General features: G+C 42.2%; 2 protein-coding genes across 2 annotated transcripts; one reads left to right on the plus strand and one right to left on the minus strand.

Annotated features, from left to right (window-relative positions):
• Positions 1–375: 375 nt before the first annotated feature.
• zbtb41 (zinc finger and BTB domain containing 41) lies at positions 376–16,881 on the plus strand. The gene is made up of 11 exons (XM_012860917.3): positions 376–716; positions 3,507–4,667; positions 4,781–4,988; positions 8,673–8,742; positions 8,934–9,081; positions 9,274–9,403; positions 13,290–13,385; positions 13,491–13,597; positions 13,726–13,831; positions 13,948–14,036; positions 15,477–16,881. The coding sequence occupies exons 2-11, from the start codon at positions 3,539–3,541 to the stop codon at positions 16,094–16,096; spliced, it is 2,703 nt and encodes a 900-aa protein (XP_012716371.2). The 5' UTR covers positions 376–716; positions 3,507–3,538; the 3' UTR covers positions 16,097–16,881.
• A 49-nt stretch (positions 16,882–16,930) lies between these two features.
• On the minus strand, positions 16,931–26,827 carry LOC105925211 (coagulation factor XIII B chain). Its single transcript, XM_036137922.1, has 9 exons — positions 26,636–26,827; positions 26,365–26,556; positions 25,955–26,134; positions 25,682–25,873; positions 20,642–20,692; positions 20,208–20,369; positions 19,966–20,130; positions 17,283–17,308; positions 16,931–17,112 (listed from the first exon to the last, which is right to left on the minus strand). The coding sequence occupies exons 1-9, from the start codon at positions 26,691–26,693 to the stop codon at positions 17,101–17,103; spliced, it is 1,038 nt and encodes a 345-aa protein (XP_035993815.1). The 5' UTR covers positions 26,694–26,827; the 3' UTR covers positions 16,931–17,100.
• Positions 26,828–27,234: the final 407 nt, after the last annotated feature.

The raw sequence follows: 27,234 nt of genomic DNA on the forward strand, positions 1-27,234 counted from the left end.
AAGATAAAAATAGCAAAATAGCACGTTTTCTGAATAAAAAACTAACATTTAAAATATTATTAGGGATGATTGAAAATTTTATTTTTTAGAAAAGTTTATTAGTCTGCCAGGAGTTTAAAGCAAGGCCTTTCAGACATTGTTGTGTTGTTGTAATCTTAAAACGTTAATCATAAAAAGAAAAAAAAAGAAAAAAAATATTCAGTTTGCGTATTTGCGTAACAGGGAAATGCAGTTAATTCATGATTTACTCGAAGACATGGCGGTGAAAGTTTGGAGAAATATGGAGCATCAAGAACCCTTCCTTCAGCTGGAACACAGTAAAGTGGGTGTGGCGGCTTTTCCGAGGCAACTGAAACGCAGCACAACTTTATGTCATTTTAGACTACATTACCCATGATTCTTGTGTGTTGGCGATGCTTTCCAAATGTCAGCACAGTTGAGCTTCCCTGCAGCAGCATAACATGCTAACAGTGAGACAGGACACTCAACAGAAGCTGTCAACTTAGACAGTTTCACTGAGCTCTACGCAACTTTGCGTCTGCGCTGGAGGACAATAGCCACAGCAGCCAATGGAGGACGGCTTTGTTTCGGTGTCCGACATTTCTGTTGGGGCGTTACAGCTAGTTGCTCAGGAAATGAATGTGCCCTCTATTCATTTTCCATCATTTCTCCTCTGTTCTAAAAACGTCAATATGGAGGCCTCACGTCTGTGTTTGGTAAGAATATTTTTGATACGTCCTGATAAAAAAAACTGGAGTTTATGAGGTAAACGATAAAGGTCGTTTGTCGACGCTCTCCTCGGAGGGGGGCCCGCCCGTCTCCCTGGTAGCATATATGTTAGGGGGGTCCTTGGGTGGAGGGGGGCTTTGTGAACCCAACCGTTTTGACTGTAAAGTACGCGTCCTCACCGCTAGTTGCTAAAACCTTTTTTCGATCTGCCAGACAACAATAAACCCAAAATACGTTGTTACTACTCAATAATAAGCGATTTTGACATTTTGCTTAAACGTAGCCACAATGATACACTTTTGCTTTTGATACCATCACTGTTTTGCTCAAGTAGCATCTTTTTTTAAAAAAAAAAGAAAAAAGAAAAGAAGAAGTGACATGCAGCCAGGGCCGGACCAATGTAGTCTGGGGCCCAAAGCTGATTTTTTTTGGGGGCCCCAGTTAAAGCCATTAAATACAAACCATCGCATTGTAGTCTGCACATAATGCAGATTAATTTAGTTTGTAGTGAATTAGTCAAACTGGCATGTATGAGTGAAAGTGTATATTATTTCCTAGCATTTTGGCCAGGTGGCTATATATTGAGGAAATACATATATTTCCAGGAGTAACTTTGATGCAATCAACTGGGTTTCCTTATATAGGTAATTTTTGACCCAATCTGTATAATATGATTGAATTTGACTTTGTAAAGTGCCTTGAGATGACATGCTTCATGAATTGGCGCTATATAAATAAAATTGAATTGAATATTTCTTTGCGTTAGGTATCTGTGCAACTCCCATGGTATAAAAGATTCCAGTACAAAACAGAAACATCTCACGATAAGTAGACATAAAATATTCCCACCTACTACTATAGTAGGTCTACTAATTGGTGGCACTCTTTTTGTTTTCACACCACGACTTTCTGTGCCTTTTGCTGAAATATTTACAAGCAACTGAATTTAAGCTTTCTTTTAAGGAGGAGAAAAACCAGAGTATCCCTTGCTCAGCCAACTGACCAGCAGTGGGCAGCAACACGTGGGGAAGGGCAGCAGTGCTCTGTTATCCTATGGTGCATAGAGCAGGACAAAACCCGGCTCACTTTCTCTGACGTCTCGTGAAAAGGACGTTGAACTGTACAGACCAGAGACAGAAAATTAAAGCATTTTGAAACGTGAAGATTTTATGCCCTGATTATACCTTAGTAATGGTACCCAGCCATGCCTACTAGGGCTGAAATATTTTAGAAGACAATTGTATAGAATTAATGGTATTTTCTTATCTCTATCTTTTCTCTAATGGTATTTTTATTTGATCTGTTGTACTTTGTTTTGTTCAGTGGGCCAAGTTTGATTAAGCTTTGAGGCAAACATAGACTTTTGTCAATTACAAGTCCAGATAAATATTAATAAACACTTATAGTTTGGTTAAACTGTGACCCCCCCCCCCCCCCCCAACACACACACACACACACACACACTCTCACAAGCTGTAAAATAACAATTAGTGCAATCAAATGATAGTCCTGTTAGCATAACCATCCAGCTATGAATACTGTATCTTTATTTCTGTGAATACGTGGTGCATTTGTTGATTCTTTTAACTTTTCAGTCAGTTTGAGTTTGCCGGGAGAAAACTGGAAACCCAGCACTTTTTGTTTTCACAAATGCAGAAAAGGTTTGACGTATCATAAATTATGCTTTATTCAAATCTAATCAATGTAGAATATTCCTGTCCAGGTTTTGACCAAAGCATACTTGGCAGTTATTCATCTGCAGGTTTTCACAATTGCAGGTACAGCTCAAAAATTTGAACATTACATAAGATCAATATGAAAAGGATATATTAAACAAATATCAGGCTTCTTAAAAGTATTTTCATTTCTATGCCTCTGATATTTGGTTGGTTGTGCTTTTGCACGAGTTACTGCATTCATGGCATGGAGTCGATCAGCCTGTGGTTCTGCTGGAGTGGTCAGGGAGCCCGATCACAAATAAAACTGGAGATTTGAAAGACTCATGGGGCCCCCTGCTGGCCTTAGCTCTCCTTGGCGCCTGCTTAAATCGTTTTTTGCCTCAGGCCAGCTTTGGCCAGAGTCATCAGAACCACTCCCTGGTATTAACGCCTGTGTCCATATTCGTTGCATGGCTTCTGAATTGAACTAAAGTACTTTATTGTCCCCAAGGGGCAATTCATTTGCAACAGAGTCCACAAAATAAACACACAATGAGAACTCAGACAAAAAAAAACACATTAAAATAGTAAAACAACATTTACAGAATAATATCAAAACTCCAGCCAGCACAATTTATCGGGAATGATTTAAAAACCCAACTGCTAAGGGAGTAAAAGACCCCAGGTATTGGTTAGATCTTGGCTCATGGGCGTAAATAAACCTTCTCCATGGCAGGAGCCTAAACTCAGCGTAGAAAGGAGGGCGAGGATCATTCAGGATTGGTGTTGCTATTAGTCACTCCTGTTCTGAAGGCCAGGTTAAGGTCTCTCAAATCAGCACCGACAATGTTAGTACAGACCTTAACTACACCTACACAGGAAATGTGTCTGAGTGTAATTTACTCAAATTGAAGAAATGTCTTTTGAAAGGGACTAAATAGTATCTGTTTGAGTACATTTTCTTCAGTTTGAGTAAATTTTACTCAGACAAATTTACTTTGTAATCACTTCTTTCTGTTTGGCATGCTGAGGTTACCAAACCAGCACACCATTCCAGCAGTTAACAGATTCAATAAAAGAAAAATATTATTTTTTCAAAAGCTCTTTTCTGTTTTCCAGCGTTGATCCGTCGTTGCCCAACGAGCTCCGTGATGAAGAAAAAGCCAAACAGTAGGGTTCTTCTGAAGCGTGGGAGGCCGGTCTCAGACCCATCCACTGCAGAGGGCTGCAGCGTCCCACCACACTCCATAAGCGCCCAGGACTCATCGCTCCCCCTCAGACGCCTCACCATGGCACAGCACAGCGACGACCTCCTTGCGTTTCTGAACGAGGACCGGACCCGGCAGAAGTTCTGCGACGTGTCCGTGTGGGTGGGTGAGAGGGTCTACAGAGCCCACAAAGCGGTCCTGGCCCACGGCAGCAGCTACTTCCATGCCGAGCTGTCCAAGAGCCCAGCCACAATGACCCACGTCATCCTGGAGCACGTGGAAGACTCCGTTTTCCAGTACCTGCTGGGCTTCCTGTACACATCGGAGTGTGTCGTCGCAGAGACGGACCTCCCGGCTCTAGCTGAAGCAGCCAGGTTCTTGGACATGATGGACGTGTTAAAGCTGTTATGTGAGGACGGGAAAGCTACTCCGTCCCAGGGTGAGACGACGGGTCCTGGTGAGCTAGAAGTTCCCTCCTCTACAGGGGCAGACACAGAGATCCAGAGCACCCAGTCTAGCAGCAGAATCCCCCTTCAGTACAGTGGTGCTGAGGGTCCTAACACAGGTCGGGTAGCTTCAGGTGATGAGGTGAAGGCATGTCAGAAAAGGGCTACCACGCGGAGATCAGTTCGAACAAGAAGAACACCCACGAAATATAAGAAAGACCATGGAAAATACTGTGTCGGCGGTCCCGAGGAGCAACAAAGGACTGAATCCCCAGGGAGAGTTGCCGAGGTGAATCGGGACGCGAAGGAGACCTCCAAAGCGTCTCTGGGTGAGGAGGTGATGGAGGAGGACGCCGAGGAGGACGAGCAAGGAGACGTTAACCCAAGTGCTGTGTCTCAGAAGGTTTCTGAGGCTTGTGGAACCGGCGGGCCAGCTGGAGAGGAAGGTTCACACGCTGGGAGAACGGAGCCACCCTCAGCAGGAGATCAGGTCGTTGACACGCCTCCAGCAGCCAGCACTAATCCCAGTCCAGAGTACCCCGAGGGCCTGGCTCCAGTCATCATCCAGACGTCCAGCAAAAAGACTCTCAAGTGTCCCAAATGTGAGAAGACCTTTGATCGTGCAGGTGGGTTCCCTTTAGCCTGTAGATTTCCCTTTATGCAGCTCTTGTTGCTAGGGTTACAAATTCTAAATGTCTGAAATGATTTGTAGCTTGATTAATTTTCCTTGCATTTGTAGGGAAATATGAGAGCCACACCAGGGTCCACACGGGGGAGAAGCCTTTCCAGTGCGACATATGTCTCCAGTACTACTCCACCAAGTCCAACCTGACTGTGCACAAGAAGAAGCATGCAAGCAATGCTCCCATTCCAAAGAAAGAGCACAAGTGTCCCTTCTGCAGCAAGCTCCATGCCAGCAAGAAAACTCTGGCCAAGCACGTCAGACGGTAAGAAACAAGCATGTCCAGCTGATCGTCACTTTAGCTTGTAAAATTCAGCTTGATTAAAAGCAGGACTTACAATATACTCAAGGGGATCTGTCACAGGAAATCAGGTAAAAAATGCCACACCATTAATTTGAAAGGAAATTAATTATCCAGGCACTCATTAAGAATTTTGTTGATTTTTAACAACAATGATTTATTTAAAAAAAAGTCATAATATTACTAAATAACAATACTTATTTGGATAAATAGCTCAATAACCAAAAAATCCTTCCAAAAGTAATTATGTTTAATTCCAAACACATATTTGAATAAGCAATGAACCTTAATAAATGAAAATTTCAAAATTGTCCGTTCTTTTTATTTTTAAGAATAATGTCCGTAACAGAGTTCCGTATCCTCCAAAACCAAAACAAAGGCCTGGAAATGTTTTCCCGTTTTGAGTCCAAAGTCCTGTTTCAAAAAGAAAAAATCCAAATGTCAAAACCCCATTCAAAAAAGATAAGAAAAAAGAGTGGTACCACCAAAAATCCCCACAAAGAAAAATAAAGTCCTGATCTCACCGGTCGCGTCTTTCTTCCACTCGGTAGCGTCCTTTTGCACCGGGTTGCGTCTTCTGGCTCCAAACTCCGATCAGGTTTCTGGATACACGTTTCTGTGGCGCTGGGACGAACTTTGATTTCCGTGTTATCTATTTCCTCTCACTTTTAACTCATATTCAACATTTAATCAAAACAAAATCTCCCGCTGCACAGATCTGACCGTGTGCGTCTTTTCTCACCTGTCGAGCCGCCCCGCGCCCCCGCACACGCCCCTTTTTATCCACTAATTACATTCACACCTGAAAACCAGCATGATAACTGCCCAACATCAGTTTTAACCAGTGGAGATTAGAAATAATTTTAATAAGGAAATAACAACAACTGTTCTATCAAACAGTTTGTCACCTTTCTACTTTAATGTATTTATACAAAAAAAAGAACATAGTGGTTATGTTACAAGCTGCTCGCTTCTGGAGAGATCTTTTGGGGCTTTGGGGAGGTTTGTGTCAGCAGAAGGCGTCCACCTCGCTTCATCCCCACCATGTCCACAGATCGGTCCATGTTTATCAGCCCTTAATGTTATTTGACACACTGAAGCCAAAGTGAACTTGCTTGTTTGTGACCACAGATGTGGCCAGTAAAGCTGATAGTGAAATATAGTCAAATGTTAGACAAGGCATCATGTCAAGGTCAGTTTTTCTTTATGTTGATCACAATTCTCACTGAAGAAAAGTGCATATAAAAAATGTTGGTGAAATTAAATGTGATTTCCCATGAAGAACTGGCAACACCCCCACATTTATTGCTGTTTAAAATAGCTGACACTATCAAGTCAGGAGCACACGATTAGAGCGTTTGCACCCAGCGTTTTATAGGAGGTTTGTCCGGTTCAGGCCACAGACGTCTGGTCTGGTGCTGCTGATTGTTGAAGTCAATGAACACCAAAGAGCTGCCGAGGTCTTCAGGAAGAGCATCGCTGTAGCTTGTGAGTCTTTGAAGGGATTCTCAAAAGATTTTTTAAACTAGCCTTTCTACTGTCCAGAAAATAGGCTACATGTGGAGGACATTCAAGAAAGCTCCCCAAACCCTAAAATGTAATTACAGGAGCTATAGCACAGGGGTTCCCAGCCCGAGACCCCCTAAATAACGGTGCCAGAGGCCTGCAACGCCATTTTGGCGAATGTGGGTTTTTTTGTTTTTTTTTTTTTTTGTAAATTATGAGAATGAAACTGTAAAATTACAAGAAAAAAGTCATATTTTTGTAAGAACTCTTATTAGAAATTGCAGCCTTCCCCCTGCATTAAAATGAGAACTATGGAGCATCATGTAAAGTTATACTTTGATATCGGCTTCAAACTTAAGAAGATGCTAAATCTTTTTTGAACATTTGCATCAAATTATCTCGCCACCCCCCTCGGGGGATCCCAACTCCCACTTTGGGATCGCCCGCTGTAGCAGCCCATTAATGTGAAAGTCCAGGCCTGTACAATAAAGAAGAGGTGGCACCGGTGTAACATCATGGATGAATGGGTGGGATAGGGAAAATGCTGATGGATCAATATTCTTCCATACTCTGTTTTTTTTTTTTTTTTTTTTTTTTCCATGCTGATCCACATGTGAAAAATCTTGAAAATACATTCTAAACTCCACTAAAATAGAGTTTTAAAGAATCAGCCAGGCACACATGCCTCCTGACGTTACACAATACAGAGGTTAATTCATCAGGACCCCTCTGGTTCTCCATTTCATTTTTTTCTTCTTTTTTTTTTCCAATTTGTCCGTCAGTCTGCTTGTTTTTTTTAACAGCTTTATGGAAATCTTGCATTAACATCCAGATAATTTGCTGACAAAAACATATGAAAGGGTTTGTGAAGTTGACCTATAGCAGAGGTAAACCATCTGTTAATGGAGCTTGAGTTGAACCCCATTTCCATAAGAGACTGGTTGTAGTGGTTTATCTATTTTAAATAAAAAAAGGGATCAGCTTTGTTTTAGTACAAGAGGAAAGGTGTTTAAGGAAACGCTAATGATCCATCAAACAAAAGCCAAAAATGCTCCCTTTCCCCAAAAATGATGGATGATAGCTGCATCACACTAACCTGACTCTCGCCAGCTATATGTCGCTCCGCCTAGCTTCACTCACATCCATCTGGAACCTCTCCATAGGAATTGCCTTTATTGAAGGCTGGGCCTTATCAAAAATCCTTGCATATGATTGGATGAGCCACTTGTCTGTCATCTTTATCGACGTGCTATTTCAACCACTCACACCGAAGCTAACCCGTGATGCTGATGAGAGTGACGCAGGAAAAAACAAAACTTTTTTTTTAAATGTGTTTGCGGCTCTAGTGGCACGCGTTTTATTGACAGTGAGCTGACAGGAAGAGGGGGGAAGACAGGCGGCAAAGCGCCGCGGGTCGGAGTCGATCCCGGGCCGACCGCGTTGAGGACTAAAGGCCTCCTAATATGGTTCGCGCTAAACGCTCAGGGGCGCGTCCGTGTCCGCTGGGGACGCGCCCCGGAAAACAAAACTTGCCAAATCCGGTCGGGAGAAGGGCGAAAACATGGTTTCCACCAACAAAAGCCTTCAGAGGCGTTCTCTGATGTTCTTTTAATGAAACAATATTAGGTAGATTGGACAACACGGAAGAAATAGCAGCATCAATGTTAACGCTTGCTTCCTCGATGTGAGCCGCCATTGTTGTCTGAATCAAAACAGTCTCACGTCACGGTCGCTTCTCCACTACGTCACATCTATGAAACTCCAGTCCTGCGTCCTCTCTATGGGAGAGGTCCCAGATGTATGTGAGTGAAGCTAGGTGGAGCGACATACAGCTGGCGAGAGTCAGGTTAGCATCACACTGCTGAGATGTTAAGATCTTAGGGGTGAACAATAATTCAATATCAATATATATCACGATATAACTTAGTTCCATAACGGTGATATGACCCTCAGTTTGTACAGGCATCTGTTGTGGACATTCTTGGCAGTCTTTTTGAGGCTTTTATTTAATTCATATTGATATTGTAATTATATTGTATCGACCGAAATTAAGAAAGATATTGCGATATCATTTTTGCTCATATCGCCCAGCCCTATAAGATCTGTATTAAAAACTTTAATTGTGCTGCCCTGTTGTTCTAGGTTTCATCCGGATCACACAGACGAGTTTGTCGCTGCGAGGAAAAAGAAGAGCGAAGCCTGGAAATGTGCGGTAAGAGCCACTTTCAAATTCAGCACATCCAAAACTGGTTTTTCACCAAGTCGTCTGTCAGTTTTCCCAATGATTCACGTTTTCACATGGTGCCACAGACTGATTAGGATGAGTAAATTAGATTGTAACAGAATCTTCCACGACATGAAAATAGATACTGAAAATGTTGATTGCCTGGAACTGTCCGGCAGATATGTTCAAAGACGTTCAGCCGCAGGCCTCATCTGCAGGAGCACATGATCCTGCACACCCAAGACCGGCCTTTCAAATGCTCATTCTGCGACGAGTACTTCAAGTCCAGGTTTGCAAGGCTCAAGCACCAAGAGAAATATCACTTAGGTGAGAAACACAGAGAGAAGGCGGTTTTTGCTTGTGTTTCCAAATCCTTTTTTCACATTTCAAAATGAATTGAAATGTGTTCTTTAAATGACTCCACGGCAGACATTGTACCAACTACTCATGTTTTAATGCACACAAAATAAATGCTTTGGGGTCTGTTTTGTCTTCTTTTTTTTTTTGTCCAATCTGCAGGTCCTTTTCCCTGTGAGATCTGTGGGCGTCAGTTCAACGACACCGGCAACAAGAAGAGGCACATCGAGTGCACACACGGAGGCAAAAGAAAGTGGACCTGCTTTGTTTGTGGGAAATCAGTGAGGGAAAGGTACATGTTTCTCCACGCGCCGCGAGGTATCAAATCTGTAATTGCAATGCAAATGTGGAAAACGGTGAAGACAATGGAGATTTTCTTTTCTTTTTTTTATTGTGTCTTGTCTGGCAATGTAGCAATAAGAATTGTTGTCTTAATGCCAAAAACAGCCCAACAGATTTTACTTTCACAAGTGGAGCCGTACCGCTTTCGCCATAGTGCTCCGCTTGATTTATATATGTAAATAGTTTTATTATAATTAATGCAGGGAATACTTCATGTTGTATGGACACTACAATAGGAAAATAGAAGAGAGAAAGAAAGGGGGGAAAAAGGAGAAAAGGTGAAAGAAAGAGGAGATAAAAGAGAGATAATGATAAAACAACACCAGTCTGCTTCTTCACCTGCAAAGAGAGATGTAAAAAGAACAGCAGATAAAGTATCCATCCATCCATCTTCTTCCGTTTGTGGTTAGCAGGGGGTAGCAGCTTCAGTAGGGAGGCCCAGACGTCCCTCTCCCCAGCCACTTAGGCCAGCTCCTCCGGGGGAATCCCAAGGCGTTCCCAGGCCAGCCGGGAGACATAGTCCCTCCAGCGTGTCCTGGGTCTCCCCCTGAGCCTCCCCCCGGTGGGAGGTGCCCAGAACACCTCACAAGGGAGGGCGTCCAGGAGGCATCCTAACCAGATGCTTGAACCACCTCAACTGGCTCCTCTCGACGTGGAGGAGCAGCGGCTCTACTCTGAGTCCTCCCCGGATGACTGAGCTCCTCACCCTATCTCTAAGGGAGAACCCAGACACACTACGGAGAAAACTCATTTCAGCCGCTTGTATCCGGGATCTCGTTCTTTCGGTCACGACCCAAAGCTCGTGACCATAGATGAGGGTAGGAACGTAGATCGAGCGGTAAATCGAGAGCTTCGCCTGTTGGCTCAGCTCTCTCTTCACAACGGATCGGTACAGCGCCCGCTTCACAGACGCTGCACCAATCCGCCTGTCTATCTCCCGCTTCATCTTCCCCTCATTCGTGAACAAGACCCCAAGATACTTTAACTCCTCCACTAGGAGCAGGACATCCTCCCCAACCCGGAGAAGGCACTCTACCCTTTTCCGGATCAAGACCATGGTCTCGGATTTGGAGGCACTGATCTTCATCCCAGCCGCTTCACACTCGGCTGCGAACCGCTCTAGTGAGAGCTGTAGATCACGCCCTGATGAAGCCAACAGGACCACGTCATCCGCGAATAGCAGAGATGCAATCCTAAGGAGACGCAAACCAAAACGGATCCCCTCAACACCTTGGCTGCGCCTAGAAATTCTGTCCATAAAAGTTATGAACAGAATCGGTGACAAAGGGCCACGAGGTATCAAATCTGTAATTGATACCTCGCGGCCTTGGCGGAGTCCAACCCTCACCGAAAAATGAGTTTGACTTACTGCCGCCAAAGAGGGTATAGAGCTGATCCAGTGTTTCACAGCCAGGACATAAACCACGCTGGTCTTCCTGAATCCGAGATTCGACAATCCGACAGACCCTCCTTTCCAGAACCCTGGAATAGACCTTACCAGGGAGGCTTAAGAGTGTGATGCCTCTGTTGTTGAAATGCACCTTCCGGTCCCCCTTTTTAAATAGGGGGACCACCACCCCAGTCCGCCAATCCAGAGGAACTGCCCCCAATGTCCACACAATGTTGCAGAGTCGCGTTAACCAACAAAGCCCCGAAACATCCAGAGCCTTAAGGTACTCACGGCGAATCTCAATCTACCCTGGGGCCTTGCCACCAAGGAACTTTTTAACCACATCGGTGACCTCAGCACCAGAGATGGGAGAACCTGTACCAGAGTCCCCAGGCTCTGCTTCTACAATGGAAGACGTGTTGGTGGGATTAAGGAGGTCTTTGAAGTATTCCGCCCATCGACACATGATGTCTCGAGTCGAGGTCAGCACCACATCACGCCCACTATAAACAGTGTTTGTACTGCACTGCTTCCCCCTGCTGAGACGCCGGATAGTGGACCAGAATCGCTTCGAAGCCATAGAATAGTCTTTCTCCATGGCCTCTCCGAACTCTTCCCACGCCAAAGTTTTTGCCTCAGCAACCAGCCTACTGCTTTGACTGCCGGTACACATCAGCTGCTTCTGGAGTCCTACAGGCCAGATAAAGAATTACAGATACAATTAAGTAGCGCCTTGATACCATCACTGAAGTATATACAGTATTAAATAATACGACATGTATAAAGTGACTGCTGAAGATAATAATAGTGGTTTTCTGTATGGAAGTGAGTCTGTAAATACCTGGATCCAAGCAACTGTAGGTGTTATTGAGAGTGCGCTTGTGTATGTAAAGTTTATCCAAAAGAAAAATGCTCAATAGTGGTTGTGAGGAGCCAAAGACCCCCACCCCCCACCCCCACCCGAGCATCAAGGCAGACGCCAGGGGAACAAAGACCCCAGATACCCAAAGGGACCCTCAAAGTAAAGGTGCACACGAGGGGCCAACACAGGAAATCTGCCTCCCCCACCAAGGGAAGAGGAGAGACGGCCCAAGGAAACACCCTAACAGCCGCAATGCCGAAGCCCCCAGGAGCCGCGGGGACGGGCCCGTGGGCTCCGCCGGCAGCCAGCTATGCTGGAGTGGATCAGGCCATGGGCCTCAAGGACAGGAGGCCCCAGGGGCACCCCACCCCCTGGCGGGGGCCCTGACTGAGCCCCGGGGGGCCAGGCCCCACGAAGCAGCCACCAGGAGTGAGCTGGCACCCGCCCGGGCACCCAACCCCAGACACCGAGTACCATCAGCAGTACAAACCCAACCTGACAAATAAACAAACAAACAGAAAACTACATACAGTCTCATTCACTCGTTCCCACCCTAGTGCCCCCACATGCAAACACTCCTTTAAAAAAAAAGGGATGCAGTACACGCATTCGCACTTGACAACTCAGATCCCGTATTCCCAGGTCCAGGCACCTGCCCTGACCCAGTAGGCGAACCCTAAAATCAAGATGGGCCACCACCACCACCACAACCCAGCCTACCCAGTTCCTGCTTCGGTCCTGACCCCCCATCCCGTCCGCAGACCAGACGACCCCTGGGCCCATCCTCCCGGGGATGGGGCCAACATGAACCGAACGGACCAATCAACCAGAGCACCCCCCCGCCTCCACAAACCCTGAATTTCTACCACCCCCACACCCTCCCCCTCTATAGCCTAGCCACCCCGCACAAATTCCATGAGAAAGCAGAAGTTTCAGCTCCAGTCCCGGCAAGTCACCCGGGCCCAACAACAACTGCCAGCCAAGACCCAGGACCAGGTGGCCCGCTCCTCCTCCAGGCCCCTGACTCCAGGCGGCAATCGGAGAACAGAGGTGTGAGAAAGACCCCGATCCTGCCTTAACCTGCTCAAATGTTGTGTGACAATGGAGATTATGATTGCGCAATATTTTTCTGACTCTTTTCCTTCCCCACTCTCTGTGAGCTTTGGTATCCAAGCCACCAAAAATGTACATCAGACGTGAGCTGTAGGGACAGTCAGAGTCCATCCAATGGGCCAAAAATGGATATTCAGAGTGGAAACACATGACATTACAAATCTAACATCCTACTAGTTGTTGCATCTAGGCAGTGTTGCATGCAATGATGTTCAAAGGGGTACAATTGTACAGCTTAAGTTTCTTTGACATTTTCAATGCCGTACTAAAACATTCCCCCATTTTTCTTTCTATTTACAATTTTGTACCTCTTTGTTGGTCTCTTACTTAAAATCCACCTTTGATACGTTCCATTTTGGGGTTGTAAATTGACAAAATGTGGAAAACGTCAAAGTGGTGAGAATATTTTTGAAGGCAAACGTTAGCAATCTGAGCTGCACAGGCTAATTGATTTGTTGTGTGTCCCTTCAGGACGACGCTAAGGGAGCACCTGCGTATCCACAGTGGAGAGAAGCCACATCTCTGCAGCATCTGTGGGCAAAGTTTCCGCCACAGCAGCTCCTACAGGTGGAACATTCTAGAAAATCGTGTGTTCTCTGGTTACGCCTACTCAAGGCTTTCAGTTTGTCTAGCTGCGGCACTGAAAGCCTGGCCTGCTTTTTTCTTGGAAAGGCTTCACCTCAGAGTCCACCATGATGACAAGCGCTACGAGTGTGACGAATGTGGGAAAACCTTCATACGCCACGATCACCTGACCAAGCATCAGAAAATCCACTCTGGTGAGTCTCTGAGAGACGACAGCCCTCAATCAAACTTCTTTATCTCGGCTTTTGTGTCATCCTTCTTTTGGGAAAGGTCTGGTGTCTGTCCTGTGTCGAGTTCAGTGCCGTCCGTGTTTGTGTTTTAGGTGAGAAAGCACACCAGTGTGAAGAATGCGGGAAGTGCTTCAGGCGCCACGATCATCTAACAGTCCACTATAAAAGCGTTCATTTGGGAGAGAAGGTTTGGCAGAAGTATGTGAAACGAGTCACGGATCTATTTAGTTTTGTTCTGTTAATATTTCGCTCGTCCTCTCATATCCCTGAAAGCTTGATTCTTTTCTCTGTCTCTGTTGGTTTTTTTCTTCTAGATATAAGACTGCGGTGCATCAGTGTGAGGTCTGCAAGAAAGAGTTTAAAGGAAAGTCCAGTTTGGAAATGCACTTCAGGACTCACTCAGGTATCAGAACTCAAAAGCAAACGATTACTTTTGATTCAACATAGAGACTAACTTTGTTTTGATGAACTACCCTGTGTGCACAATCATTAGGCAAGCTGTATGTTTGTAATTTTTCACCAATAGATTTAATCCTCAGAGCTTTCAATCAATCCAAAATGTGCGACACTAGACACTCTTAACAACCTTCAGACCTCTCTGTTACGAACTTTTCTAGACCGGAAAGTCTAGAAAGTACGTAAATGTCTGTGTGTGCACCATTGCTGAGCAACTATTAGTGTGCAAAAATATCATGCAGCTAAATAAAACAAACTGCTCTGTTCTATGTTACTTAGTTATTATTCTAATTTTTATTGCTAAAGTTGGAAAAATAAACAAACAATTTTAAAATTTCAAAGAGATATTCCAGACATTTGAAACAAAGCTTGGTTACCTGTAAAGCCATCTTCCTTTGCTGTACCAGTCAGAAGTTTTCCATTCAAGGAGTTTGTCAGTTTACAGATCTGATAATGATAACATTTTTGAGTAGCAGCAACCACAGCCTCACAGACACTTCTGACAGGTGAACTGATTTCCCTCACCATAAATCTACTGTTAAAGTTCTCTGAAGGGTTTATGTCAGGTGAAGAAAGGGGCTCTTGTCTCTATTCTTTCATCTTTAAGGCCCTACTTGGCTGTATGTGATGCAGAATTGCAGGAAAATCCTAGTCTTCCTAGAAATGCTCTTGTACCACAAATTGATTGAAGGTTCTAAAACCCAGGAATAGGTTTGGGAATAGATTTTGAGTCCGTCTTCAAGCTGAAAAGGTCTCGCTTCTTCATCTTTAACCTGGCCAGCAGCAATATTCACTTGCCTACTAAAATTGCACTCTGCCTATCCTTGATGATGAGCATCACCCTAATCTTTGGCTCTCTAAGATTCAAGTTTTGTCTATTCACTCCGACACAATAATTTCACTTCCTGTCACAGTAAACATTTAGGTAATATTAAAAGATTACTTTAAAACCTAAACCTTTTGTTTGTAATTCCGTATTTATTTATGAATAATAGAGATACATAATCCTAAAACTAACTAACATCACATATAATTTCAGTAAACTGTATAGAATTTTTTGGAAAATTGCTATAAATATGAATACTTTATTAATCGCGAAGAGCAATAAGATAATTATTACACCCTATGCCCATTGCCTGTGGCTCTGATTCTAGTATAGACCGGTTGACTCCGATAAAACACGAGGATCAGATTAGGATCGGACCTAAGCTTTGACAGCTGTGAAGTGGTCTGGTTTTTACTTGTCTCCCACGTGGAGACTACAAACCTCTGCATGGTGGTGCTGGAGCTGTCTGCAGGCAGGAACATTTCCGGTGCTTACGAACAGGGCTCAGGAAACGGTACAATTCTGCTTTTCAACCACATGAACTTGTGTTTTGTGCCACAGGAGAGAAACCCCACAGATGCCCAGAATGCCATCAGACATTTCGGATCAAGAAGACCTTAACGAAGCACATGGTGATTCACTCGGACGCCCGTCCTTTTAACTGTCCACACTGCAGCGCCACGTTTAAAAGAAAGGACAAACTGAAGTACCACGTGGACCACGTGCACAGCGCGAGGTTTGCTGAGCCGCCCCCCGCCCAGGACAAAGCTGGATCTACTCCTTTTGAGGAAACCTCAAAGGCATACCACCCTGAACCTAAGTCAGCCCCACGCAGCGTCTCCAACCCAACGACTGTCTGTATACCCGTCACTTTAGTCCCTGTTCCCATGGCAGCCGGAGGTCAAGGGGACCTGCAAACTCACAGGGCTGCATCTCTGTCATCACAGACTCACAGTGTCGTTAGCGCTCAGGGGCAGCAGCAGAACCCAGGCTACCAAGCTGCAGCAGATCTGGCTTTCTTAGAGAAGTACACCCTCACCCCTCAGCCCGCCAACATCGTCCACCCTGTAAGGTCCGATCAGATGCTGGACCCCCGAGAGCAGTCGTACCTGGGCTCGCTGCTGGGCCTGGACTCGGCTTCCTCTGTACAAACCATCTCCAACTCTGATCACACTCACTGATGAGACTCTCTGCGGAGCCATCTGCAGATTCAGGCCAAAGGCTGTGTGTTGGTCCTGAACCAGTTTCATTCAACAGGCCAATGTCACAGGAACGAAACGCCCAAAGAGAGACATAAAAACCTTTACTAATTTATTACCGTTAGCTCTTTTAGTAGATTTATATAAGCATAATCATTTTTAAAAGATTAGAAGATGTCATTTGATGGCAGTTCAACAACCAAATATTGTACTTTTATCTGTTCAATTTCTGATGAAATATTTTTTTGTTTGGTCTCTTAAAAAGTTTTTAACTGTCTTGGTCTAGGACTGTTGTTTTAACCTTATGATACTAGCTGAATAAAACCTGATGCCTGGTGTTTACAGATATTGATATTTTCATTTGCAACATGAACAGTCAAAGCAAACAGACAATTCTGTTGTGTTTTTTTTATCTAGAACATTTCTTTTTTTATATCTCAATGATCACTTTTGGCTGAAATATAAAGCCAGAAAGATAGAATTCTTCATAGAAGATGAAAACCTGTTGACAGCTCTGATGATTTTTGATCAGGGGAAGTATGTTGTTATGGGTGTGCAGAGTGTTTTGATTAAAACAAGTAGAAATGTTCTGACATTCAGAAGCGGTGATGGTGTTTGAGAAAATGCTGCTTTTATTGTGTGATAATTGGAGTGGCAGCAGTAATTCAAAGATCCGTTGTTCTGTTGCCGTGCCAGAGTGAGCAGCTTTGAACACACTCTGATGGCTTTCACTATTTTAATAAATCTGAGGTTTTATTCCCAGTCAAGACTGGTGTTGTTTTACTTTCTAGCTTAGAATTCATACATAGATAAACATGAACAGAAATGATTGAGCTTTATTGTTATGCTAGAACAGAATGAAAAGCCAGCATGGTGGTTAGCAGTGTGGTTGATCTGAAGACGGGACAAATGAGTCCATGCTTGCATTTGTTCTCAGTCCATCAGCACAGCCGAAGGGAGCCAGATCTTTCCCTAATGGTACAATCTCAGCAAAGTCCCTGGTTACAAAAAGACATTTAAAAACAAAAATGACTGGTTGTATGGTTGATCTTTATACATAGATAATAAATATAGAGGAACTAAAATTAAAAGTAATAGTTTGAAATGCAAGACGTATTAATCACATGTATGCAGAAAAAGATTTTTCTAGCAAAGGATAAAAACTCACTGTATTCCACTGAAACCGGTTGCAACCTGAAAATAATGAAAAATACATGAGATTTTCAACACAGCTTGATTTCAATGAGTATCCTAATCATTCAATTCAGTTTTATTTATATAGTGCCATTTCACAACACATGTCTTCTCAAGGCACTTTACAAAGTAAAGTTAAATCAAATCATACAGATTGGTGAAAAAATGTCCTATCTAAGGAAACCAAGCAGATCGCATCAAGTCTTGACAAGCAGCATTCACTCCTGAAAGAGTGTAGAGCCAAAGGGGACAGTCGTCCGCATTGTTGATGGCTTTGCAGTAATCCTTCATACTAAGCATGCATGAGATGTAGGAGAGGAAAACTCTCTTTTAACAGGGAGGAAAACCTCCAGCAGAACCGGGCTCAGTATGAACGGTCATCTGCCTCGACTGACTGAGGGTTAGAGAAGACAGAGCAGAGACACAGAAGCACACATTGATCCAGGAATCCTTTCTGCAGTTGTCCAATCCAAAATTGGACAACTGCAAGAGAACTCAGCAGAGTGAGAAAATAGTCCCTGATGTCCTCCAGCGGCCTAAGCCTATAGCAGCATAACTACAGAGATGGCTCGGTAACCTAAGTCACTCTTAACTATAAGCTTTGTCAAAAAGGAAAGTTTTAGGCCTAGTCTTAAAAGTAGACAGGGTGTTCGCCTGAAGGAATAAAACTGGGAGTTAGGGAGTCTATATATCTATATATAGATAGATATATAAAATCAATACACTTAAATAGATATTTTTTGAATGTGTGAAGTGAAATATAGCATACCCATTGTTACAGGTTTGAGCACTTTTCTGACTTAACAGAAATGTGATTAGAAAAAAAACAGATGGGTACAACCCCTCTCGATGCAGTGTAGGCAGTTGATGCATGTTCTGGCAGGCTGAGGAAGGCTTGCTACTGCAATCTGTGCACCTATGCAACTCTACTAAATTGACAAAACCTCCTCAAATTTACAGTTGGTTATTGGCCATGACCTAAGGCATCAGCTCATGGGAGGATCTAATAAAACCTTTAAAAATTGGATAAAAATTCTGGCAGGATGAACCTGACATTTTTAGCATCCTATTCTAACTTTATTGTTTTAAGAGCTAACAGATCCTACATTTCAGGAGTTGTTATTCAATCTAAGAAGTGTTTGTGAGCAAAAAAAAAAAATTCTGATACAGTTATTACAATTACTGGACTGGGGTTCAAATTCTGGCAGGCTCAGCAGGACTGTTTTCCCGAAAAATAACACAAAGCTGATTGCTATATATAATCAACTGATGCCTGGCTGATATATGCCTCAGCACTCTGTCAAGAATAAAGTTCTTACATCTCCCCTTTTAACCACAACAGACTTATTCAACGTTTGTATTTAGCAGAATTAGGATAAAGCAGAAACGATGCAACTGAGAATAATGATGTATTAACATAACTAAAAACATATTTTCACATGAGGGCTTTGTATTGTAATTCCGGCATACTTCTATGACACCTGATTTTTAACGTATGAAACTGTAAATTGCTCAAAGATGTGAAAAATATCTGGCCAGCAGATGAATAAAGCAGAGAGGAATTCAATATAAGTTAAACATTAAAGTGAAAGGAAAAGATAAGATGATGCCCCTTTTCCTACCACACTTTTTCCCTCTACTCAACTTTCTATGAGAGTGTAGCCCTAGTGGTTAAAGCAGCATGTTTGTGTTCTGAGAAGGCTGCAAGAACCCTGCTTGGTCCCCCCCAGATTGCTCCCCGGGCTCCACTCAGTGTAGGGAGCCCCCTACTCATTAAGGGATGGGTTAAACACACGGATAAATTACCCATATGTGGGACTATAAAGGAAAATATTTCTTAATTTATTATTTTTATTTATGAATATGCTTGGATACAACACTCTATGAGCCGCCAGCTTCTTCAGCAATGACCTTTTCTGGCTTACCTTCCTTGTGAAAGGTTTGAATGATTGTCTTTTGGACATATATCCCGTCAGCGGTCTTCCTAATGGTTGTGCAGCTGACTGACCCAGACTGAGACCATTTAGAGGCTCAGGAAAACTTTGAGATAATTAGCCGATTAGGCTGGGACACCATGAGTTTCCAGTGTTTAACTTTTTCACAGCATTCTAATTTCCTAAGATGCTGTTTTTTGTTTATTTTTAATTGTTTGTTAACCTTAACCATATACAAATACTAGGCTGTTGAATATAAAAATGGCTTTATAATAAAAATGGTTTCACTGTATGTGTAAGGAGTCTATGAAAGATGAGTTTCATTTTCTGAAATGAATGACAAAAACTCTCAATATTCCTTCATATACATTTTTTATATGTTCCTGTATGTTTAGCGTGTAACGAGGTGAACAAGTCCAGTGTTTGACAGCTACACTTCAACTGTTAGACACGTCCCTTCTCCAACACATCTGGATCAAATGGCTGAAGTCCCTCATCAGCATCCAGCCATCCAGCTTTTTTAATCTAAATTTGATACATTTATTTTGTTTAAAAGTGTTAATAAGTCAGACAAAGTAATTGTTGGCATTTCATGCTAAATATTTCAGACAATAGGCATATACAACGACATGTTATAGTCAGACTGTAAGAGATGTTTACAACGACCTTCTGGTCTAACTGGTCCATTTTCTTTTAATATCTGGTGCTTAAACTGATACTTACATTCGGATGCAATGAGTTTCCCGTCGATGCACCTGACCACAGAATAATTTGTTGCCCAAAAGTTCCCCACACATTTCAGCTCCTTTGCCTCCCCATTGTTGAAGTACACATTGGCAGTAACTGTAAATTTAGGATGCACTCCAGCTTTCAGAACACAGTAGTCCTCTGAAAAAAAGAGAAAAAACTAAAATTTTCCTACTAGTCTTTTTCATGCATCACTTTTAGAGTTATCCTCCTTTTACCTTTACATGTGGGGACTGCAGACCACGAGCCACCACTGTGACACACCACTGTACCAGAGCCAACTAGCTTGTAATACATTTGACACTCGTACGTCAAAGACCGTTCGCTCTGTCGCACCATAACGCCGTTTAGAACATCAGGGAACTCTCCACAGTTATCAACTGAAAAGGAGGAAAACATTTCATAAATCATATCAAGCTTTCACAGTAATTTCACTGTTTTTTTATTTTAACACATCAGCCCATATTTTTTTTTCTCAAGTGTCACAAACAAATCAACAAATCCCTCTCTGATAAAGAAGCTTTGTTATTGACTCAGCTTTGTATGTGTCCAACAACTCCCAAGGAAATGTATAACTTGCTTACATAGTTAATTTGGTTAGGTGTACACAGGCACTGCTAATAGAAATGGAGAAATAAATGTACTTATTTACTGGATACGGTAGCAGGTTCAGGACGCTTTGGTTCGGGGCTGGTAGATAATGCTGGAAGAGACACAGAGCAGAGGTAGGTTTTCATTGTGTTTACTTACCCAATATGTAACCTAATACAACATCATATATTCATTTCACAAAAGTCACAGTTTTTCTACTTCAAACAATGGTTCTGCAGCCATTTCCTCTTTGAATAACCTCAGTTTAAACTTTAAAATATGTATAATTATCAATCATCCCAGAGCCATATATATATATGCAATATATATATATATATATATATATATATATATATATATATATATATATATGCAATATATATATATATATATATATATATATATATATATATATATATATATATATATATATATATATATATATATATATATATATATATATATATATTGCATGCTTTTATTCTACTTTCTATTTTACCTTTTGTGCAAACTCTTCTGTGCCCACTTAAACATTATAATCACCTGACAAACATTAAATAGCCAATATGAAAGCAGCAGATTTGAAAGGAAATAGTTTTCTGAAGAAAGGATCTGTGACATTATAGGGAATGAGCACATGCATCAGTAAGAGGTCCACAGGTTAGAGTGAAAAACAGTGATAGAAAGAAAGATAGCAAAAAAGACAGAGAAAACTCGAAGGACGTTTTCATTTATTGTGAGAGAGGCTATGGCCTGTGATCATGACAAAGGGATGCTTTTTAATTGGTTGGATCCATATGAGCTTCCAGACAAGGATTCTGTGTTGCTTCTCTAATCACACAGCTTTGTTGATGTTCTTAAAATGTTGCCATTTGTCTAGAAACACACAGAAAACAACAAATGCAGATCTTTTGGTTCCTCCAGAGGCCTTTTTCACTAAAGCCCAACTAGGAAATCACGGATAAGCGCTAAAGTCAGGCTTAACATAGCTCAATCAATGTGTCTCGGCTTTATCAGCTTCACAAAACCCAACCCAGGCTCAGGAAACGCGACTATGTGAAGCCAGGTGTAATTAATCCAGCTAAATGTGCGTCCCCGGCAGTCTACAAAAGACAATGAGGTTGATCACAGAGCTGATGCGACAATGGATGAGTTGTGTGAGCCAATCTTCAAACTAAACGATGTTTTGATGGATGCCTATGACGAACTGAAGCACATCAGACTCAAGAAAGGAAACACTGCTGCTATTAAAGAGGAAAACACATTTTTAGGAGCTATTTAAATTGCAAAAAAAAAAAAAAAGTTAAACCGTTTTCTCTGATCCATCTGATTCTATCCATGCATCCATAACTCCTGAAGCTGTAGAGCAGCATGGAGAGATGAAACTTTTTCAGCAGACAGCTTTTGCAAAGCTGTTCACTTCAGATTTTAATAGTGGCATCAATAATTAATACAAATATTGTTTACATGTAAAACATTAAGCATAGACTCTAAAGCAAATTGAAAGAAGTTCATGTATGATATCTTATATGCAATGAAATTACCTACTGATGATAAAAATATATCAAATAATATAAATACTTTCCATTAACAGATGTTAGGTCACTGAACCTTATGGTTTGTATAGTTTTTTCCCCCCTTTTAGCGCTGTGAGATGGGTATTTTGTGCACTTGAGGTGGAACGTTTTACTGGAAGATTCAGCAAAGCAGCCCCCCTAGTCGCAGGATTTTGTGGAAAAAGGTGTAAAACAAGACTTTATTGACGACACCTTTACTTCTTCATCAGCCATTCTAATCCCTCAACACATGCAATAGTCTATTAAAGGTCTTTCTGTCAAACTCAGAACAACAGCAGTCTTGAAAACACAACTGAACAGTAGTAATGCCCACATGGATGATACTAAAGTTAATTATGGTATAAGCTGCTGTCATCATTTTAAAATAATAATAGTACTTGACTGAATACCAATATTGGTATTTTAATGCAGGCCGATCGAAAAAAAAAAACACAGATAAGGAAACAGAATCACTGACGAAATTCATTGGTTTCTGATTAGTGTGACCAATGACTGAACAGAGAAGGCACCAGGATTAACTAAACCTGGTCTGTTAGCAGGCTAGCTGCCCAGAATAATTCACCATGGTAATGTATGTCTTACCGCTTTTGTGAAACAGAGTCCAGGCTTAATTCAGCCAGGATATCTGGAAAATCCCTGCTTAAGCCTCTGTCTTTGTTTTTCTGAACTAGGCTTCTGGATGATTTCTCTGTACAGAACTTTGTCCCGCTTCTATTGAGTAGAGTTTGAAACCATCTCCAGGAGGAGGGCAAAGATCAGGCAATGGTAACAGTTTAGTTGATGGAATGTAACCTCCTCATTATCCCGTTGAAGCACCATAGCTAGCAGGCTTCCCTATCCTGATAATGCACTCTTCACACAAAGTGAAAAATCTTTACTCTTCTGTCTTGCATCTGCTGTTTTCCTTCCTTCTCTGTTCTGCTCTGCCTGGTTTCACCAATTAGGGAGAGCAGCTCTGACTCTGATTGCTGGCATTTGGCTCACCGGTGATTCTGACTATCTATACCTGCCTTTGACAGTCCTTCCCTGCCAGATTGTCTGAAAACCTTTTGTATGAGTAAACTTACATATTCCCACCAATCTCCACGCAGCCACTGACCTCTCTCTCCCCAACAGTGTTTCCTGTGAGAGAGCTCTGCTGTCTCTAGTCACGCTCTGTAACGTTCCTTTTAAATAAAACTTTGAATCCATTCCTGTTGTCAAACTGAATTACCAGGTCTTCATTAACAGCATGACACTCTTCTGTGTTTCATTTAGCCCTCTGCTTCAGTACCCATAAATACTGAAATTTATCTGATAAAGTCCTAGTCCTAGAGCGTAGTTGTGGCTAGCTTAGCTCCCAACAAGGAGATGTGCTGATGTGTGATATCATGATCCCATTCCCATTTCTTGGTAATATTCTCCTTACCCTTAGTAGACAGCTCTCATATCACAGTGGGTTTGTAATTTAAACTCTAAGTAGTTTACTTTGTGTTCCAACTGGCCTAGTGGTTAGAGCAGCGTGCTTGCACTCAGAGAAGGTTGCAAGTACCCGGTTCAATCCCCAGTGCCTGCGCTCTGGGTCCCTGAGCAAGACCCTTAACCCCAGAACGCTTCCCGGGCGCCGCACAGTGGCAGCCCACTGTTCCCCTAAGGGATGGGTTAAAAGCAGAGATACCACATTTCGTTGCTTGTACTTGTGACAATGCATCGACAATAAAATTGAATTCTATTCTAACTGTTTTTACTTGTTTGCTTTTAATTTTTATTTTCCCATGTCCTATTTTGTTTCTGCATTTTATTACTGCTTGCTTTTATTCTGTTTTATTTTCATATATTTTAATCATGTAAAGCACTTTGCATTGTCTCTGTACTGAAATGTGCTATATAAATAAATTTGCCTTGCCTTGCCTTGCCTAAAAAGTGAGCATGTCCCATAGTGTCAATTAGGATGACTGATGCTTCTGTTGTGGTTAATTTCACTCATTAAATCCATCATTACAGGGTTGCAGGGGGGCTGGGACCTATCTGCAGTGGTCATTGGACAAAAATGGGGAGGGGTGTTACACCCTGGACATGTCACCAGTCCATCACAGGGCAACATAGAGTTGCACAGGACAAACCATGTGCACTAATGCTTCAGAGCAGTTTAGATTAACTGCTCTGAAGCATTGCAAGCAAGAAATCTAACAGTAAGTAGGCTGGGATTCAAACCTAGGACCTTCTTGCTGCAAGGCAACAGAGTTAACATGCAGCCCAGTAATTTAATCAGGTTACAAATTGGAACTATTAAGTCTATGAGAACATGAGTTTGTATTAATAAACCACACTCAAGCCATTGAAATAAACTGTTTTTAAACATTACAACAACATTGCTGTGCCAAAGTTGCATTGATGGTGGCTGCAGGCTGTATTAATCCGCCCGATCAGAATTTCCAAACAACTAAGAACCTGGGAAAGCAGAGAAAATTACCGCAGCTGTAGCTCAAATCACATCCTGTCCCCAAATCCAATAGTTTACTCCATTGATGGGAGACTTTGGGCAGACTGATGAGCTGAAGCATGAGGACACGGATCCATTCAGCCGGTAAACCTCAATAGAACGTTGCTAAAGTAACACTGTGAAAGTGTTGGAGCTGGTCATTATTAATACTATCTGTGAACGCAGGCTGTAACACCCTGGGCTCTTCGGATGGAGGAAGTTGTGTCCTACATATAAAAATGTCAGTTTATTTTATTTTGTTGACAATGGTACCGTCACATTTAATTATATGACCATTAGCACAGCCTAATGTAAACACATGTTCCCCCGTTTCAGCCACAGCAGCGCCCAGATGACAGTCCTGACGATATGACGTAAGGTGACTTCATGCAGACGGGCAAGTTATGTAGACTGAAGGGATCTTACTACATTTACAATAAGTGGTGTTTTTAGAGTAGGTCAGATTATATGCAGGTTTATCTAATCCTACCAACATTTTGATTGAGAGATTGTTGAAAGAGGAAAATGGGGAAAGGAAAAGGCTGCACTGAGGGTAGTGAGGAGGATTAGGAGAGGACAGAAGCTCCTGCTATTGGTCAAGACCAGCAGGAGCCAAGCAGCAGCAAAGGTAGCGACTAAAGTGTCTCTGCTTCAACACACAAGAGTCAAATATTCAGGCCATTAGTACGATGCTGGAGAACCTGATTGCATATCAAGGAGGTAATTCAGACATTAGATTTGGGTGAATTAGACCAGGGATACATTTTAAACTTCCAGGACACTGGACCTTGAAGACTAGAGTTGAAGACATCTGAATTAGAGTCAAGAAGCAGAGCTTCTTGTCCAACAATAGTGTCTGACCTTACAAATGGACTTTGCATTGCTAAAAATCCTATTAAACACTTCGTCAAGGAATTAAAGGTGTCATAGCTGTTACGGATGGGCCGACATCGTATTGAATCCTGTTGATTGGGAATGGGATGTAACTGTAGTATGTGTGTGTGAAGGCAGACAATCAAATACCTTTGGCAAAATAGTGCATGTCAACGTAGTGTCCACTTACTGCAAATTGGGCCTTCGTTCCAGTTTCCACTGACACAGGTAACAATTCTTTTGGGATTTCTATCCTGTGCGAGATATCCAGCTTTACACATATACTCCACTTTTTCAAACTCAGCAAACAGCTCCTTGTATTTCTTATGAATAATGACTGCATTGGGGACATTTGGTGGTACGACACACGCACGGGGATGTTCTGTGAAGACAATTTGACAGTGAATTGGAAAAGAAAACAATAGTGTTCAACCAACGGGTTCAGGACCCTTAATAGACTTACTCTGGCAGACCAACAAAGAAGACCACGTTCCCCTGGTACACTGCATGGTATCATTCTGGCTCTTTAGTGAATATCCATCGTTGCAGTTTATTTGTAATGTACTTCCATCCTTATACCAATGCGTTGAGCTTTGTATGTATTTGCCATTAGGAATAGCCGGAGGAAGGCAGGCTGTCTCCTCTGAGCAACAGCAAACAAACACAGATACAAACGTTTTTTAATAAATCATAAACTATACTTGTTAAATCGGACTAAAATGTTAGAGACCAAAACTAATCAATAGGGCATCAAAGTTAGAGCACCAATTGGCCTTCTATTTCTAATATGGTAAATACTTTCCACAGCACCTTATCCACTTTTCGTAAATGTGTGCGAGTGGATAGAATAAGATTAATTGATGCAATTCTTACCAACACACTGTGGTTCCTCAAGCCATTCACCGTTTTCACACATGCTTCTTGCCCACCATCCTTCCACTATGGGTTTATATCCTGTATCACAGCTGTATGTTATGTTCGTCCCATCAGGATAAGATTCTCGCGGCGGGAGAAAATAACCATTTTTCAGGATGGGAGGGCTGCAAGGGTTGCTAACACCTACAGCTGAAATAGCACAACAAATCAGAGAAAGATTGTCAGAGAAAATGTCAGCTAACTTCTTTGAGAAATTTACTGCACTTACCATACAACACCCCAGGGAACCCAACCAGAAGAGCAAATCCCAGACACCTCAGCCACATGTTGTCAGGAATCAAATCACCCTCAAGACTGCAGAGTTTGGAGCCACGTTCCGATCAGAGGCTGTTAATAATTAAGGTTTTTTCCCACTCAGAGATAAGAAATGAAGCAAAAGTAAACATTGCAATGCATCTCAATACACATTGTGCAAGCAGGGACATTTTAGTTAGTGCGTAAATAAGCAAAAAAAAAAAAAAAAAGGAACATTCAATCTTATATTGTGCAAACGATTCCTTTAAAATCCAATGAATTTAGACTTTCTCACTGGTTAAACTGAAAATGCAAAAATGAAAAAGAAATATAGTGCAAATAATCAGATTTTGTTTTACGATCCAGGTCTGACAGCGATTTCTCAGCACTGTGTGATAAAATACCAACCTTATGAAATACCCGAGCATGATGTGAGTAAAAAAACACTGGTTCAGTAAACGCTAAACCCCTATGTCTGGGTATAGCTCCTCTGCATTGTTTTTAGTTCTAAAATGGGCCATTCTAGTAGTTCTAAGATTTTTTACAAGTACCACCTCAGTCAATACCAAGTTT

This window comes from Fundulus heteroclitus, chromosome 6, assembly GCF_011125445.2.
Source record: "Fundulus heteroclitus isolate FHET01 chromosome 6, MU-UCD_Fhet_4.1, whole genome shotgun sequence".
Taxonomy (NCBI): Eukaryota; Metazoa; Chordata; class Actinopteri; order Cyprinodontiformes; family Fundulidae; genus Fundulus; species Fundulus heteroclitus.

Coding starts and splice junctions, on each gene's coding strand:
- zbtb41 (XM_012860917.3), top strand. CDS start 3,539: ATGAAGAAAAAGCCAAACAGTAGGGTTCTTCTGAAGCGTGGGAGGCCG. Junction 4,989..8,672: donor CTGGCCAAGCACGTCAGACG/GTAAGAAACAAG, acceptor CTGTTGTTCTAG/GTTTCATCCGGATCACACAG. Junction 13,832..13,947: donor GGAGAGAAGGTTTGGCAGAA/GTATGTGAAACG, acceptor TTTTTCTTCTAG/ATATAAGACTGCGGTGCATC.
- LOC105925211 (XM_036137922.1), bottom strand. CDS start 26,693: ATGTGGCTGAGGTGTCTGGGATTTGCTCTTCTGGTTGGGTTCCCTGGG. Junction 26,135..26,364: donor TGAGGAACCACAGTGTGTTG/GTAAGAATTGCA, acceptor GCTGTTGCTCAG/AGGAGACAGCCTGCCTTCCT. Junction 25,874..25,954: donor TTCTTTGTTGGTCTGCCAGA/GTAAGTCTATTA, acceptor TTGTCTTCACAG/AACATCCCCGTGCGTGTGTC.